General features: G+C 44.1%; 1 protein-coding gene across 2 annotated transcripts in view; it reads left to right on the top strand.

Annotated features, from left to right (window-relative positions):
• Positions 1-621: 621 nt before the first annotated feature.
• rbms1a (RNA binding motif, single stranded interacting protein 1a) overlaps positions 622-18,553 on the top strand; it is an 18,068-nt gene continuing 136 nt past the window's right edge. The window contains exons 1-14 of one of the 2 annotated variants that reach the window (XM_079736162.1): positions 622-882; positions 4,302-4,444; positions 5,806-5,864; positions 6,650-6,741; positions 8,600-8,757; positions 9,615-9,694; positions 10,430-10,542; positions 11,565-11,614; positions 12,992-13,082; positions 13,557-13,607; positions 15,258-15,359; positions 15,522-15,590; positions 16,074-16,148; positions 16,421-18,553. The exon at positions 16,421-18,553 is cut by the window's right edge and continues 136 nt beyond it. In XM_079736162.1, the coding sequence (XP_079592288.1) occupies positions 832-882; positions 4,302-4,444; positions 5,806-5,864; positions 6,650-6,741; positions 8,600-8,757; positions 9,615-9,694; positions 10,430-10,542; positions 11,565-11,614; positions 12,992-13,082; positions 13,557-13,607; positions 15,258-15,359; positions 15,522-15,590; positions 16,074-16,142 (1,128 nt within the window). In that variant the 5' untranslated portion in view covers positions 622-831 and the 3' untranslated portion in view covers positions 16,143-16,148; positions 16,421-18,553. Of the gene's footprint in view, positions 883-4,301; positions 4,445-5,805; positions 5,865-6,649; positions 6,742-8,596; positions 8,758-9,614; positions 9,695-10,429; positions 10,543-11,564; positions 11,615-12,991; positions 13,083-13,556; positions 13,608-15,257; positions 15,360-15,521; positions 15,591-16,073; positions 16,149-16,420 lie in introns of both variants that reach the window. The other variant, XM_079736161.1, reaches the window with a different exon arrangement.

Raw genomic sequence — 18,553 nt, 5'->3', positions numbered from 1 at the left:
GAAACGCGTGTATTGATGTATCGGTCCAATGTAGTTGTCCATCACTTCATCTCATGGAGTCAGGGATTCGGTGACCTCTAGTTCAGAGCTCGTTTCATCGCATCCTGATTCCCTGACATGTTCGTGTGTGCGTGCGCGCGCGCGCGTTTGTGTGTGTGTGTGTGTGTGTGTGTGTGTGTGTGAGTGCGTGCGTGCGTGTGTGCGTGCGTGTGTGTGTGTGTGTGTGTGTGTGTGTGTGTGTGTGTGTGTGTGTGTGTGTGTGTGTGTGTGTGTGTGTGTGTATCGGACTGGGGGAGGGGTTCAACAGGGAGGGGGAAAGGGGCGCCAGGAATGCTTGGTATGCGCGGACCAGAGTAATTGTAAAGCGCTCGGTGTGTAGCAAAATACATTTGACGATAAATACACATCACGACTCTATTTTTCGTCTATAACAGTCCCGTGGACTGATTGAACTGCTCATTTTTACATTCTTCAGGTTGAAAAAACAATAATATGTTCGAATTGATACCGGGACAACAATGTATTTAGCCCGGGCACCCCTCTTGCCGGAGAGATGGTACGGTCTGTAGTAGGTGGGGACTCTGGAGCCGTCGGCAGGACGTCGTAGATCAATGAACGGGACCGTAGGTTCGGTCCATCGTTTCAATTCATCTGGAGATATATAGATGTGTCAGTGCCTATGTAGATTAGGGAGGGTCCTCCTTTAAGCTTGATTTGAGGGTATATTTTTAACGATGCGGATGTTTTAGCGGGATGGATTATTAAGGAAAACCGTCCGTGTATCGTGTGTCTGCTCTAATTAGGAAAAATAAACCACAACTAACCACCAGGATGATCTTTGCAAATACAGGCAACCCGTTGAAGACTACCAATCGAAAGCAGGTAGGCCAAAACATTGAAATACCCGGGCCCTATCTGTCTATATCGCTCTCTTTTGCTCGGAGACTTCCAGGATGGGCTTTTGATGAGCAGTAAAAGCTGAAATAACTTAATCCTTTCATGACATTGGAAAGCCCTTCTCTGCCTCACACGGAGGAGATATTGCAATATAACCTCTAAATAGCAATCCCTCTCGCTCAGACAAAGACTACAAAGCACTAAAACTACTCATTTATACCATCTTCATGGTGTGGGAAAACACTGGTCGGTGGTAACAGCCATGGATGATCCGACCATATGTGTGGACGAGATGACTTCCCCTTCCCATCTCTTCCCATACCATTCCTGTCATGGATGCCAGAGAGATCAGAGAAAACCACTAATGTCGTCGTTAAGCGATATGTTATTTATTAAATGGTATAGGCCACGCTTAACGGCCTCATGTACCCAATTACATGGACATGGACAGGTTGGACGTTTGGCTTTCAGATTCATAGTCACAGGTTATCAATCTTCATTTCCAATTTGGCAAGGAACCTCCCTCTGTAGCCTACTAATTGTGTTATTTTATTTGTTCTGTGGTGCCCATTGCTTTTATTCAAGGCTGTTACTCGATTATAACAGGTGATATTCGTGTCTGTCATGGGTAAAGATACATAATCCGTTTTACTGGATCCAATAATCTGATATAAGAGCCAGTAAGTGTTTTTTAGGTCATTCAAGTCCTGGTTTAAGACGGCCACATTTAATCATTTTCGTTGCCCGGCCAGACAGCAGTGTGAAATTAAACACAATCAGTCAGTATGATTTCCTGCATGGGATCTTACCATGACGTTATTCCAGCTTTGACACTGTTTTACTGTCGTTGACGTCATCCAGGAACTAACTAGGATGTGTGGGGTTGTGTGTGTGTGTGTGTGTGTGTGTGTGTGTGTGTGTGTGTGTGTGTGTGTGTGTTGATGTGTGGGGTTGTGTATTGATGTGTGTCTGTGTGTGTATTGATGTTTGTGTGTGGCTCTGTGTCTGTGTGTGTGTGTGTGTGTGTGTGTGTGTATTTATGTATGTTTGTGTACTAATGTGTGTATCTGTGTGTGTATTAGTGTGTTTCAGTGTGTTGGTATGGGGTTTAGCAAGAAAGTTAGTGGGCTATATTAAGTTTAGTAGTAGTGACCTACTCACACAGTCACCCAAGTGACCCCCATAAATATTTCTGGTTTCTAAGATGGGAGATGGGAGCTTCTAATAAAACCGTAAAGCGTTATTGAAGAATGTTCTAGGATTAAGATCTGCAGTACTTTAGCCTTGTTGGGCTATTTGTATATGTTTTAGTTCCCAGCCATTGATGCATGTTAAAAAATACTATCAGGATCCTGTTGCAATCCTTTATCCTGCTCCTGCAACTTGATATGCTTCGGTAAATTGTATTTAACCAATGGCGTGAAGATAATGCAAATTATGTTCCATCGAGGCCTGAAATGGTGGGCAGGATGGTACAACAATGGTACAAAAATGGTACAAGACATAATCATTACAAGCCTGAATATCCAACGGGAAAAGATGAACAGAGCATAGAAAAATATTATTGACAAGAAAAGATTTATCAAAGATGTTTAAGTGCCGATACGATATATATTACGATTCGGTAAATATTGGTATTCTATAAAAATTGTGATACGATATTACGATTGTTTGTGCCAGTTCTTCTTTTAACCTATGGGTACAATGTTGAGGTTTGGGTTCTACAGGTCTGTAAAAGTCTGCCATTGTTTTACATATGAATGTGACTGAACAGGACATGACATAAATAATTGGAATCTATTATAGGAGAATACAGTATAGTGCCCTCTGTAGGGGGGCTCTGGGATACGGGAACTTTTCCTTGAATAAAATGATTTGCTAGCCAACGTAGCTTTCTTCTGTCCTTTTTTAATTTGTACGACCTAGCACCCAGTCAAAATTAAAACAAAGGCCAAAGGAGGTTGCTCCATTATTATTGTCCCCAACAAGGAAGCGTTATGAGTTTCCCCTCATATTTTCTATCCAATAGAAGAACAACCCCGTTCAACAGTAAAACATGTGTGTATGTCGTTTGGGTCGTTTGGAAAAGGCCTGTGGGAACGCAAATCAAATGAAAAATGCAAGAACATAGCACCTTCCCTCCTTAACTGGATCAAAATGTTCCAAACTCAGGTGTGAAAACATCCTAAAATTACATAACGTTTCTGGATTACATTTTCTTTCTTAAAATATATATTTGAGTCCACCAGATGATACTAGTATTGGGGAAGCAAAAAATGTCAATACTCCAATAAATCAATAGTTTCCCGCCCCTAACTAATACTACATGTATTTGTACAGAATGAAACATGACCCTTCTTTGTTTGCTCAGGGCTTGCATACTAGACCTGCCTGTATGTATTGAACTAATAGACAATGCACACGCCACAATGTGACTCGACCGGCCAGCGTGTTCACTTCACACTAACCTATGGGACAAGGCCTCCCTGGTGGATTCTACAACAGTACCAGTAGTTTGGTCTAATGCTCGTCTGTTGCTAGGAGCAAGGCTGTGGCTAAATGCTTGTCAAAAAAAGCTGTGTTTGTATTTTGCCGATCGGTTGAGTGACTAAGTGGCCCTGTCGTGTCGACAATGTGGATGAACAACCTCAATGCCTTCATTTATTGAGATGGCATATTCACATGTTAACTACACTAGACTACAGTGTGCGTGATATAAATGTCATTTGTGATTATCTAGTAGGACTTTGTGTGTGTGTGTGTTTCTACATTTTTATACACATGAGCCAATTTCTATTCGTGACTCTTTATTTAACCGCATGAAATGTGTTATTATGTATAAAATGACGTAGTATTGTGTTTAATATTGTGTATTATTGTGTTTAATATTGTGTGTTAATATTTCAGAAGTTGTGTGTTAATGTGGTCTAATATTGTGTGTCAATTGTGTAATACTGGGTTTTAATGATTGTCTTATGATGTATGTCATGTGTGTCTAATGTTGTGTGTTCATGTGTGTGTTATAATGAATGCGGGTGTGTCTAATTTTGTGCGTTCACTTGTGTGGAATGTAAGTGGCTATTAAACTCCAATGTGTGTATCTGTAATCCTCCTTACAATAAACGGATGTGGTTTCCTGAATTTCAAGTGAAGTGCCGAACAGCTGAGTCATCATATCCACATGAGTCATCATCCTACCTAACTCTCTCGCCACTTCCTGAAAGTGACAGCGGATACTACACTTATCCAGCTACAGAATAAAAATAGTTTACATATTTATGTTGTCCCGTCCAATGCGTTGCCCTTCTATGCTAACGTCGAGGAGACCTGTGTTGGAGCCCACTGTAGCATTAGCCACCGGTAGAGTGTGTGACCGTTTTCTGTGTGCTTCCTGTTTCCTGTAGTCTTACCCCATGACTCCGCCCAGCCCCAGCAGCAGCAGTAACAGCAGCAGTACCGGCTGGGAACAGCTGAGTAAAACCAACCTGTACATCCGGGGGTTACCCCCGGCAACCACCGACTTGGACCTCATCAAACTCTGCCAGCAGTACGTGCCACATACGCATACAGTATATAACGGACAGTTGTGGACGTACACACATACACCTACAGTATACGTACAATGTACAACTACAGCCTACATACAACGTATGGTTATGGACATACACCTACAGTGTATATACAACATACAGGCATGCAATATACAAACGTACAACTGCAGTATATATACAACATAGGAACAACATGAACATACACACACATACAGGCATGTGTATATACACAGGCTTGCACACACACACACAAACTCGTAACACACACACACACACATATATATATATATACACACACACATGCATACACACGCACCTCACTTGCATAAATATCCGCACACACCCTGTCTCTCACTCTGTAATCTGGATCTCTCCTTATGATGGATCTTTCTACTGTGGAATGTAAGGGAAGTCTGGAATGAAAACGATCTAATGTCTATATCGCCCGCTCTTTCTCGCTCTCCCTGTCTCCCCTTCTCTCTCTCCCCCCCCCCATCGCTCTGTCAGTTATAACACCACTATAAACATCTGTGTGCGAGAGCTTAATTCATTAAGGTCCTCCACTATAAAAGCGGGGTTGTGTGTGTGTGTGTGTGTGTGTGATTTTAATTAAGGTAGAGAGGAGGTAGTGGAGCCATAGGCGGCTACTAGTTAGCATGCTGAGCAGCCCTGTAATTAGCAGGGCTGAGTGTGTGAGTGTGCGTGTGCGTGTGTGCGCAGTGCTAGGCTGAATTACAGGCGCTTGGGAGAGGAAGGCGGCCATGTAAACGGCAGCAGCAGCTGTTAGTGCCGCGCTGGCTCGTGTTTTGTTCCCTTTCCCAGCGGTGTACGACCGGCACAAAGCAGAAATGAAAGAGCTTTTCATAGCAACCAGGTCTGAATGATGATGTAAGCACTTCTGTGGGCTAGTGCCAATACCAGTTGTTGCAGAAAAGGTGTGTGTGAACCCATCCCTCTGATAGGAAGCTGGCCGGTTTACACAGAGAAGCGTCAGCTACACCCACGTGCTGGCCTGAAGGATGTGTGGTTTACGCTATCATGTCCACATTCACTTCATCTGAGAATATTGTTAAATGGAAATAGACCGTGCACAGAAAGGGATGTATAAAGTAAGAGAACAAAAGGGGGACCACCAGTAGTACAAGTTATTATAAAACGATATGTTGTTACTACGATGGTTGTACTTTGGAAATGTAATTTCATATTTTTAGGTTCCCTGAATACAAAAATAAAAAAGAAAAAACACAAATGATGAATTTAAAACCTTTGGTACTATAGTTCTTTACATAATGGCAGGGATAAGGGCAGACTTCTATAGACTCGACTGTGTAGTAATCAAATGTGTGTTTCTTCTCAGGTATGGAAAGATCCAGTCAGCTAAGGCCATCTTAGACAAGACAACCAACAAATGCAAAGGTCAGTGCTCTCTAACTAGCCTACTGTCTCTTGTTCCTTCATCTCTAGTTAAACAGCGTTGCTAACATAGCTCGGAGTAGCAGATACAGCATGGCTTACAGAATCTATTAGCAGAGACAGCTTGGATAATGTAGCATGTATTGGCAGATGCAGAGACAGCATGGCTAACTTAGCCTGTATTAGCAGAGACAGCATGGCTAACTTAGCATGTATTAGAAAATACACTTCAGACAAGCTAGAATATATTAGCATTGATAGCATGGTTAACATAGCATGTATTAGCAGAGACAGAATGGCTTACTTAGAATGTAAAAGCGGTAATAGCCTGGCTAAATTAGCATGCTTTAGCAAAGACAACATAAGTAACTTAGCATGTATTAGCTAGAGACAGCATGGCTATGTTGACATATATTAGCAGAGACATTATGGATAATTTAACATGTATAAGAGGAGTTAGAATAGGTAACTAAGCCTGTATTACTGAGACAGGATGGCGTACTTAGCATGTATTAACAGAGACAGGGTGGCTATCTTAGCATGTATTAACAGAGTCAATGTGGCATGCATGAGCAGAGACAGCTTGGGTTTCTCCGCATGTTATACCAGAGAAGTCATGGCTCACTATTTGCAGAAACATTGTTGCCAATTAAGCATTAATAGGAAGAGACAGTGTGGCTAGCTTAGCATGTATTAGCAGATATGCAGTGTGGCTAACTTAGCATGTTAGCAGAGATGGCTAACTCAAAGCAGGGTTTTAAATGAACACTGCTCTGTTACACTCCCAGGTTACGGCTTCATAGACTTTGATAGCCCCGCGGCGGCGCTCAAGGCCGTGCACGCTCTCAAAACCAGTGGGATCCAAGCCCAGATGGCCAAGGTGAGATTGCATGCGTATGCTACCGCTAACGCTAGCTAGTTCTGTGTGCGCGTGTGTCGGTGTAGCTGTGTGCCTTTTGTATGTATGTGGGCGTTTGTGTGTATGTCTGTGTGTTTGAGGTCCGTTTGCATACAGGTAGTGCCCCCGTGTATTGTATGCAAGCATGTTTGCTTTGTGTGTGTTTTATTTGTGTGTGCTGAGTTTGTATGGCACGCAGAGTTAAACACACACACACACACGCGCCAGCGAGAGCATACACACACACAGGCTCAGCTGACAGGCTCCTCTCCTCTGACCCCATTTCCATTCACCGCCCAAACCAGATGTCACATCCCTTTCTGCCAACTAATCTGCCAGTCGACATTACACATTGATGGGACACCAGCTCCCCCCACCTCCAGCCCCTCTCCCCCCCCCCCTCTCCCGTCATACCACACAGCCCTTTATGCTAGCACAGTCCCCTAGATTAGTACAGATTAGTTATGAAGGTAGCAACCCGACGTTAGAGGCACCGGCGATGCTGCCCGATATTATAAACTAGGGATCCAGTATTGCTTTTGTTCGTATTTCATCAAGATATCTAATATTCACTTTTTGTACGTTTAGATTTAAAGGAAAATCCTGATGCGACATTTGATGGTTTTAAAAGGTTTTTACTTTCCCTTCCCAATAAATGGGGAACGATCGAACAGTAGCGTTGGTATTATTCATGCAAACTGATATTACAGTTTTTTTCTTTTTTACATTAAGAGCTGTTCACACACACGTATGTATCCTTTTAGCTTTTTAAATGAACTCCTATGTTCATTTAAGGCTCAAAGGCATGATTATAATATTCAAGATCCCCATATCGACATCATACTTTACCCCAAAATGTAATATTATCAGCCGTGCTTACTGATATATCATCGAAAATAAATCCAGGCATATTATAAGACACAATCAAGAGTAAACTAAACGAAGGCAAACCAAAATGGCGCCGAGGGCGGGAGGCGGTGGCGTGTGTTATTGATCGAGGGAGCTGCGAGGTGCGTCTATATCAAGCCTGTGATTTCACCCGGCTCGCCCCGGGCGCCGTGTCGAGGAGCTCTCCTGGTCACCCCGCGCTCCCCTGGTCCCCTCCCTGGTGTGTGTGTGTGTGTGTGTGTGTGTGTTCCTATGCCGTGCTATGAAATCACCGATGTAGACCGGTCTCCTCTTGAGGGAGGGAGGGGTGGGTGGGGGATATTGTCGGCGGCTGCCATTGGCCTAGAGCTGGGTAGAAACACAGTTTGTGTTCCACGGTCGCTAGGATACATCCCCATCCTGCGGCTCTTGCAGGAGGCCTTAGAGGAGCCAAGACGCCGCGTGTGGGGATGAGGGAAAGTGTGTTTGTGTGTGTGTATATGCGTGCAACGGTGTATGTTGGTGATATGGCTGTGTGTTTGTCTTCATATGGCTGGGTGTGTACGTGTGCATGCGTGTGTCTTTTTGTGTGTGTGTGTGTGTGTGTGTGTGTGTGTGTGTGTGTTTGCCTCACACACTTGTACAAATATGAAACCATCTGAGGTTTTGGGAGAAGCGGACAGCCCGCTGTGCTCCTGGAAGACTATAAGGATGTTTAATCAACACACTGACCTTCATTCAACTGTGTCACTGGCATCGTATTACTCACGGTCACGCAGGATTCACACTGGATCACTCCGCTGTGCAACAACACTGTGGGATAGGACACGAACACTAGCCGTTTACATAACCTTCAGTTAAATATAACATTCTCCGTACTTACACTCCAATACCAATAGGACTGTGGGCAATGAAACATAATGTCGAATAATAACTTAACCTCCCCCTCCTCCCTCCTTCTCCCCCTAAGCAGCAACAGGAGCAGGACCCCACCAACCTGTACATCTCCAACCTGCCCCTGTCCGTGGACGAGCAGGAGCTGGAGGCCCTGCTGCAGCCCCTGGGCCAGGTGGTGTCCACGCGCGTCCTCCGCGACTACAGCGGCAACAGCCGGGGCGTCGGCTTCGCCAGGTCAGCAGCGGCACCGCGGCGCGACCCATTCAGAGTGAACGGCTGCTAGCCTGGCGCAGAGTAGCCTAGCATCACTGAGCACTGTGTAGCAGGCAGAGTAGCCTAGCATACAGAGTAGCCTAGCATACAGAGTAGCCTAGCATACAGAGTAGCCTAGCATACAGAGGAGCCTAGCATACAGAGTAGCCTAGCATTACTGACCCCTGTATAGAGTGTAGAGTATCCTAGCATACAGGATAGCCTAGCATAGTGGGTAGCCTAGCATTATACTGACAGTATGGTGTGCAGAGTATGCTAGCATACAGAGTATCCTAGCATTGCTGACCCCAGTACAACGTGCAGCATATCCTAGTATGCAGAGTAGCCCAGCATAGAGGGTAGCCTAGCATTACTCACCACAGTATAACTTGTACAGTATCCTAGCATACAGGTTAGCCTAGCATTAGTCACCGCATTATAGCGCGCAGAGTATCCTAGCATACAGAGTAGCCCGGTGTGACTGAACACAGATCTCCCAGTGTCCCCAGTCTTCCTGTAAGCATCCTTTAGCCTGACGACTAAACCTCACCAGCTCCTTCATGACCTGCATCTGAACTCCCACTCTTAAGACAACAGCCATGAGGATTAAAAAGACATATGTAGTCCCATCACGATTGCTATCCATTCAATCATAACCTTCCATCTCTTGAAATCATAATACTTTCCCGGATTATGAGGCATTAAGTCAGAGGATAATTTTTAGCTTCGCTGGCCTAGCATGACGCCTGGAGCCAACATGAATACAGAAAACAGGGTCCAACCTCTCCCCCCCTCCCTCTCCCCCTCTCTCTCCCCCTCTCTCTCGCCCTCCTGAGCAGGATGGACACCACTGAGCAGTGCAACGCCGTCATCGCCCACTTCAACGGCAAGTTCATCAAGACCGCTGCAGGAAGCCTGGGTGAGCATGAGTTCAGCCACAGTCGGGGGAGGGAAAGACCCTGGAGTGGGTGTCGCCCTTGGGTGGGTGTCACCCCGGGGTGGGTGTCACCCTGGGAGTCACTGTGGCCCGGTTTACACAAGAGGAATGTAACAATTCTACAATCGTTTTTTGAATTTCGACCTAAGTACAGAAGCCCATGAGGCACAATGTCTCACCCAAGGCTCAGCCTGCTAATATGAGCCGTGGACTAGAGACAGCCAGGGCTAGGCATGGGGGTCGTTATGAAGTAGGCACGGCGCGGCGGTGCTTCGGATGCATCAGCACTTGATGACGTCGGTCGGTTACGTATTGAGCTGAGCATGCGACTCGTGATGCGCTTCCGTCAAAGATTGTGTCTTGACGTCGACCAGTCACGGTCGAGTGATGCCTGACGGACTGTAGCGACAGTTGGTCCACCATGACTAGATCCTGAACTCCTGCTAACCAGAAGGGAGTTGTGGTTAGACGGAGGAAACATCTCTCTGTGCGTCTCAAGCTCACGGCCATTTTGTAATTTGTAGATGACGAGAAATTGAAGACACTGTTGTAAACAAGGTCTCTGGTGCCTGGTGTGTGTGTGTGTGTGTGTTTGTTTGTGTGTGTGTTTGTGTGTGTGTTTGTGTGTGTGTGTGTGTGTGTGTGTGTGTGTGTGTTTGTGTGTGTGTGTGTGTGTGTGTGTGTGTTTTTATAATGATGTCTCCCCTGTCCCCCCAGCTCCCTCCGAGCCCCTGCTGTGTAAGTTCGCTGACGGCCAGAGGAAGAAGCACTCCCACAGCCCCTTCGTCCCCAACGGACGCACCTGGACCCGGGACGGGGACCACAGACTGGTGAGGACCCCGCGCTCTGGAACCGGCTCCTAGAACCTTACGTCTAGAACCTGACCTCTACTAGAACCCCCTAGCTCTTGAACCGGCTCCTAGAACCGCACGTCTAGAACCTGACCTCTACTAGAACCCCCTAGCTCTGGAACCGGCTCCTAGAACCGCACGTCTAGAACCTGACCTCTACTAGAACCCCCTAGCTCTGGAACCGGCTCCTAGAACCGCACGTTTAGAACCTGACCTCTACTAGAACCCCCTAGCTCTTGAACCGGCTCCTAGAACCGCACGTCTAGAACCTGACCTCTACTAGAACCCCCTAGCTCTGGAACCGGCTCCTAGAACCGCATGTTTAGAACCTGACCCCTACTAGAACCCAACGCTCTGGATCCACCCACATAGAACCGCACGTCTAGAACCTGATCCCTACTAGAACCTCATGTCTAGAACCCGAACTCTACTAGAACCCCCTAGCTCTGGAACCAGGCTCCTAGAACCGCACGTCTAGAACTGGACAGCTACTAGAACCCCTAGCTCTGGAACCGGCTCCTAGAACCGCATGTCTAGAACCTGACCTCTACAAGAACCTCATGTCTAGAGCCCGACCTCTACTAGAACCCCCTAGCTCTGGAACCGGCTCCTAGAACCTCACGTCTAGAACCTGACCTCTACTAGAACCTCTGCAATGGAACCACACTACGAGAAGTAGTAGTAGGTTTCATGTGTCATGTTAAGTGTGGTCTCATCCGTGTGGTACATCAGATCCACCATGCTTTCATCTTGAAAGGATTTTGGATGGACTGCACCCACGGAATGCTCTCTTACTGGGCCGGCCTGATCAGCTCAGGGATATGTTGGGATATGTTCATTTTCAACTTCGATTTCACTTGAAGCACCACGCTGTAGGCTAGAATGTACCATAAATCAATACAATCTACAAAAAAAAATTAAAGAGGAGAACAATTTTGGGGAAAAACAATGCAAGTGATTAGAGATTATTTTTGATTAATTCTCTTTTGTTGTCTCCTCAGGGTGCCATGACGTTGACCTACGACCCCTCTTCTTTAGCGATGCAGAACGGGTAGGTTATGGTTCAACTGTGTGCTGCTGTCTAGTTGTTGTCTAAAGGCCCTGGCCCTAGGCAAACAGTGTCCTCAGTCTACCTGTTAGCAAGACGTAGTCACACCGCCACAGAATGAAATAAAACAAAACCTGACGACATTTCTGACCTCAGGTGAACTGAATATTTACTTCAGCCTCCACCGAAGACTAGACTGCAAATGAGTTCCTGTCGGTCGGTCTGTACTTTGGAAAGCTTTAGTCCTTGTTGCATAATTTGTCGCATAATAATAATGAGTAAGCAAATGTTGGGCTCTTATTTTGAAAGTCAGTTTTCAAGGTGTCCTCAACCAACTGATGGCTGAAGGTTTAGCACATATTGTTTTCAAATACTAGCGTTCTAACACATCTAACACATCCACTTCTATAGAAGTGGACTAAGCACAGCTGTATATAACATGCTATAACCTCTCTGCTATCATTCCAGTCCGTTAGCATGTTAGATCGCTGATAGGCCTCGATTCAACCACAGGTTTATTAGGGAATTCTGCCTCAAGTTGTATGTGTAAGCTTATTTGTGTGGATTTTAAATTAACCTGCTTCCATGCCTGAAATGCTACAAAGATAAATAGCATTATACCCCAGTTTTCTCTCTCAGTTGTGTTATTTTCTAAATAAGGACACACTTGGCATTTTTCTAGATCAGATAGTATAACATCTTAGAGTATTGATCGGTTTTCTGGTAATAAAGGCATTTATTGTGATAAAGGATATAGTTGTGAGTCCATTAGCCAGTATAGGACCTTAATAAATGACATAGAACCTGCATTTTCTGAGATTACTAGAAGTTGACCCTTTGGGAATTAACTGTGACAAAGGAATATATCAAACTTGCCTTGACTTGACTTACGCGTTTATTCAGTGCTACTACAGCGAGCCTGCTCCTTTATGACACCTGGTGGAGGGAAGTGACACCTGCAGCCTTGAAAGACAGGAGGGGCAGAAGGCCTGTAACGACAGAGCAAAAGTTGCACATCGGCCCTTTCACAACAATGATTTGATTCATATAAAAGATCCTATTTTTTTTATAACATGGTCAATTTTTTTAATCTTAGACAACTTATATTTATGAAAGACTTGAGAATAACTTGTGACATAATTGCTGAGGAAGGCGGTCCCAACTGCATGGAGCTGTACTATTCACTGCTACAAAGTCATTTGGCTGAAGCTTTAAACCAAAGTGACATGAATGAACACTAGAATAATGCCATGAATGAAGGAAGTCTTCTGTATGATAAAGAGTGCAGAGACTGGACTTCGACCTCAGAACTCTCCATCTGGAAATCAAACCCTCTCACCACTGCACTAACAAGCTAACCGCAATCTTATGTGTTCCTAGGTTCTATCCCTCTCCGTACCAGCTGACCAATCGGATGATGGCAGCCCAGCCCGCTATGTCACACTACATGGCCCCCCTCTCAGCCTATCAGGTAGCAGAGCCGTCGGACACCCTGGGTCACATGACCAATATGATCCTCTCTCACTCAGTATACGGTGTACACTCTGTCTCTCTCCCTTAATCTTTCTCCACCTTTTCTTCAGCCTTTCTGTATCTCTCTATAACTCTACTATCTCTACAACCTCTCTCTATCTCTCTCTATCTGTCCCTTTATTTATCTCAGTATCTCCCTGGTTTTCTATCTCTATATCGCTATCTCTCTATTTCTATCCTCACTGTATCTCTACCTTTCTCTGTATATATCTCTATCTTAAAGCCTCCATCTGTCTCTATATCTCTGTGTCTCTATCTTTCTCTGTATCTCTCTATTTCTATATTTCGCTGTAACTATCTCTGTATCTATCTCTCGCTGTATCTCTATCTCTGTATTTTCTGTATCAATTTATCCATCTCTGTAACTTTATCTCTCTGTATCTCACTGTACGTCTCTCTGGCTCTCTCTCAGGTGCAGAATCACTCGTGGACTGCCCATCCGTCCTACATCATTCAGCACCCGGTAAGGAGACGACAGACATGACCTCTGACCTCTGGGCTGAAACACCACTATTTACTTTGAGCTACTAAACACTTTTCTGTCCAAGACATCCAAGCCTTCATACCTCACACTGCACACCTCAATATCTAATATATCCTTTATCTCTCTCTCTCCCACATGAAACATGTCTCTTCCATTCTTTCTTTCTCGCTCTCTATTACACTATAGATCGCAGTCCCTCTTTCATTATTTATTTCTAACTATCTCTTTGCCTCTCTCCGTCTCTCTTTCACACACACACAGACACACTAAACAGCGGTCTCTCTTTCCTTCTTTCTCTTTTAATCTCTCTGTCACACAAACACAAACATACAAGGCGTCTCTGTCTCTTTCCTACTTCCTTTTTGTATTTATATCTCTCTCTTCCTCTCTCGCTCTCTCTCTCTCTCTCTCGCTCTCTCTCTTTCTCACGCACAAACACACACACGCCGCACACACACACACTATATCTCTCCTTGTCTCACACACATCGCCTCTTGTTGGCAGCAGGAAGTGCCTGGGTCAGAGAGACAGTCTTATGACTGGTTAAGTGATGGAATATTCCAAGTATCTGTACTCGTTCCTCCCTCCCCCTCCCTGTAAACGAGAATGATACAGTCCAGATTCGTATCTAATGAGAGCAGAACCAAACTCTCCTGTAAGCAAACAGCTGATGTAGAAGAAAGTATTTTACTCTACGTATTTTTTGTTCAAATCATGTTTAATATATATATACATATATATATATATAATTTATATATATAGGCCTATATACAAATATCATTTTCTATATATATACATATATAATTGTTTAAAAGAAGATCTGGATATGAACACATTTATTAATATATTAATATTAACAGAATATATATATATTTTCATTATATTATTAATATATAAATATTTATTACACATGGTCTGTACTTAACAATACGTTGGTAGGTCTCAGGTGTGTTTATATCATCAATTATTGCTATTATCGACACGGTCTTTAAGTTCAAAGGAGGGTTATGTGATTCCCTACTGAGCCGTGGGCCTGGACAAAGGGCCTAGACAGGTTTTAAACGCGTTTTATACCCAGAGAGACAAAATGTGTGCCGCCTATAACTCCCAAAAAACAGAAACAGAGGCAGAACCTGTTGACAATCAAAAGAGGAAAACCATGAGAAATCCCCCTGGGATGTCATATGGTGTCGGACCCACAAATGATGACATTGAGGGCAGTAAACTGACAGTAAAAGGTTATTAGCATTTCAAGCACTACCAGTAGTTCTCTCTCGACATGAGCATACGGGCAGAGGGAGAGGTCTGATGGCCCTCCCTCGCCCCCAGTTACTATTGGACAGGTGCCCATCTCCCACCCCTAAATAGTGACATATTGGATTAAATCGAAACGTCAACTCAACCTCATCTCTATTGGTAATGATTGACATTTGTAAAATAAATTATAATGATCAATTCAAAACCGTCCCAAATTGTATGTTCCGGCCCAAGGATAAATTTCCAGTCTAATGCAAAAGTAGCCCAATTGGGTAGTAAACCGCCCAATCTGGCAACACTGTTTGGTTTGGGTTTTAATTTGGAAAGCATTTACGTGAAATCCCTAACCAGCCGCTGTGTTCTCTACCGCAGGCTGCCGTGATGTCGCCCCCTGTGGACCCTTCCGTGCCACTGCACCCCTCAGCGCTGCTCGCACAGCAGATGGGCCACTTGTCATTGGGCAACAGTGGAACGGTGAGAGGATTCTGGGAAATGGAGTTTATACCCTTTGCAGTGATGTATTTGGAAGCTTTTCCACATGCTGAAATCAGGAAAAATCCGGGACAGATAGATGCACAGTAGAGCTCAAAACTATTCAATTTGTAATATTTTGTGTTTGTTGTGATTGTTTTGCAGTATGTTCCTGCTAATGCTGGTGTCCCTGGAGCCTACATGCCCCAGTACGCAGCCATGCAGCCTGTACCCGTGAGTTGGACTCAATATCCCAGCATGCACTGGGCTTTCCCCCATATCCATCATTCATAATTCCAGCCAGTAAACTCACAGACCTACCAACCTATAAATTAGGATAGGAATATAAAATATATTACCAAATAAATATGTATATCTAACACTTTCTTATTGATGTTGATTTGTCATTTTGAGTCCTTTTATTAGGATAAATGAATGTGTTTTAAATCAGTGTAAAACCGTTTACAATTGTAACCAGATATAGACCTTGATTGCGTTGCTATTTTATTTTACACATGAAAATCTTTGCACCTTAGTAATGAATAGGCCTACAGTTGGACGCCATGGGAACGAACAGTCCTTCATTCAGTCACCATGACGATAAACGATACGTCATGATGCCAGTTGCCGGCGAATTGATGAACAAACTTAAGACTCAGTTGCCGTGGCGATGAAACGCCGTCATTAACGTTTGTTTGTTTGTTTGTTTTCCGTCAGGACAACGGCTCACAGCAGCCAGTGAGCTCCTCCAATAACTCCTCCCCCTACAGTCAACACAGCAAGTAAACACAGGTACGCTCTCCGCGTCACATGACCATCGCTCACCGTCCAACACCAGGACGTTTGATTGGACATCACAATGAGTATGAGGATGAGGGAATGATGGGGCGGTGGTGATGATGGTAATGATGTTGATGGTGGTGGTGGCGATGGTGATGATGGTGGTGTTGATTATGAGGGCGGTGATGCGTTAGATAACTCAGTGTTTAAGGTATTGTTAACCTTATGTTGATGTAAGTGGTTCTTCAATTCCTCTGACTGTGTGTGTGTTTGTGTGTTTTCAGTGTCAGACGACGCCCTGAGATACAATGGGTGGATGCCTGCCGGCTGCTGATTGGTTGACAGCTCCGCCAGGCTCCTTCCCCCGCCCCCCCCCTTCTGACTTTGAGTGACACAGGAAGTGTCCAATCAGAACACTCTTTCAGAACGGAGACCCCCAACATCCTAAACAGACTCAACAAGATGACAGCCGAGAGTTAAAAGCAAAGGTTTATTTTGATAAGAGACCACATGTACATTTTATTTCCTTCCCAAACGTATTCAATAGGACTTCCTCGTGTGTGATGTGATCTTTCAAAAAAATGCATGAAAATATTTTCTTTTTTTTATGTGAAGGACATTTTTTTTAAATGATTTTTAGTGAGTTTTATTTGTGAGGTATTGAACACTCTGCTTGCACTCAAGTTTTAAGTTTTATAATTTGCTTAACTACGTTTTTTTTTCTTTATTTGTTTCAGTTGTCATGAAGTAGCTTTGCATAGTCAAAATATTTTCCAACGACACGAACAGCTAATGCAGATAACCATTTTTATTAGGAAATCTAGGATTTAAAAAATTGGAAAAGGTGCCTTCTTCATGTCACATTAAATCCCATAATACAAACTCTCTTTCCAATGCTAGCTTACAACTAGCTTATGCTAGAATCATACTCAAATCCATCCGTCACATCGTGTGTTTACGGAAATGTCCAAAACCCCACCCCCGATCTCCTGGTATTAATAACCACTGCGAGAGTACAAAAGCAATACATCCAAGAATCCCAACGCGAAAGGCATAAAAACACACAAGGAGACGCCAGAGGAAGAAAAAAAATGATTCTCTGCATCTTTTCTTCTAACTTTTATTAGTTTTTATCTTGTCAAGCGACAACCGACGTTACAAAAAATAATTTGAGCGAAGAATCTTTCCAGAACGGGCCGGTTCGGGAGAGGTTTGTCAGTTAGCTCGCTAGTTAGTTTGTGTGTTGTTTTCTCTCTTGAGGTCAGTGTGACCAGAGATCTACCTCAAGGTTCCTTAGGTCTGGCCGGTGCATCGCGTGGGCTTGCAGGTACAGCCCCCTCCTCCTCCTCCTCCTCCTCCTCCTCCTCCTCCTCCTCCCCCCTCCCTCCACCAGACTGGACCTAAGCAGACCCTACGCCTCGCTCGGGAGCGGGCTGATTCCAACTTTTACTTCTCCCACATGGAATATATACACTCTGTTGTTGTTGATGTTGTCGTTGATGTCGTGCTTGTTGTGCTTGTTGTTCTCAGAGAAACATTGCGTGTGTGTGTTGCTGCATTTTTATTTGTTGACTCCCCCACCCACCCCACCATCGAACCCCCACCACCACCACCATGACCCCTCACTCCTCACTCCTCACCCACGCCCCGCCCCTAACCATACTTTTTAAACTTTTCAGTTGGTTTTATGTTCACTTTTGTTTTGTTTTTTAACATGCTGTGTGTTGTTTCCTTTTGAAAAACCCGTTATAGACGAGACGAATCCCGTGCCCCTTCCCTCCCCTCCCCAAACCCCCCATCCCCTCTTGAAATGCTTCCTTTATTAAAACGCTTGGAAAACGAAAAAGAAACGCAAAAAGAATGACAAAAAAAAAATCAATCACGCCGATGGTTTTGCTTCAACACCACGTTGCTGTAACTTCTTCCTCCTCCCCTTTATTGGTCTAAAGGATTTAACGCTAAACACAGCTCTGTGACACTGCTAGGGTCCTGAGTACACCACAACGTTCACCTTCTCTGGTCATCCACCCTCTTTTATCGACACTAAAGGAAAAAACAACAACAATTTTATACTCGGAAACGGAAAACACAAAGTTCTGTGCTCTCACAAATATTAGCGTTAATACTCACCGTCGATTTATGGGTTGAAAAAAAGAAAAGAAAAGTGGAATTGTTTATGAAAGTGTTTCAAAAGAAAGTGATCTTTAATCTAAATTTAGCAATAAATGGTAATTAATTTGACGGTCTCCTTTGGTGTGTATTGAGGACTGTCGCCGTGGCAACAGCAATGACAGCATGTCTTAAAGAAGGTCAGAGGTGACTAGAGTAGATTTGTAAATTATATAAAAACGATGGCCAAAAGAGAAAAAAAAGTGTGACTTTTTTGTTGATATATTTTGTTTTTGTCTTACATGTCT

This window comes from Pollachius pollachius (assembly GCF_949987615.1).
Source record: "Pollachius pollachius genome assembly, chromosome: 5".
Classification (NCBI taxonomy): domain Eukaryota; kingdom Metazoa; phylum Chordata; class Actinopteri; order Gadiformes; family Gadidae; genus Pollachius; species Pollachius pollachius.
This window is presented reverse-complemented; position numbering and strand designations above follow the sequence as displayed.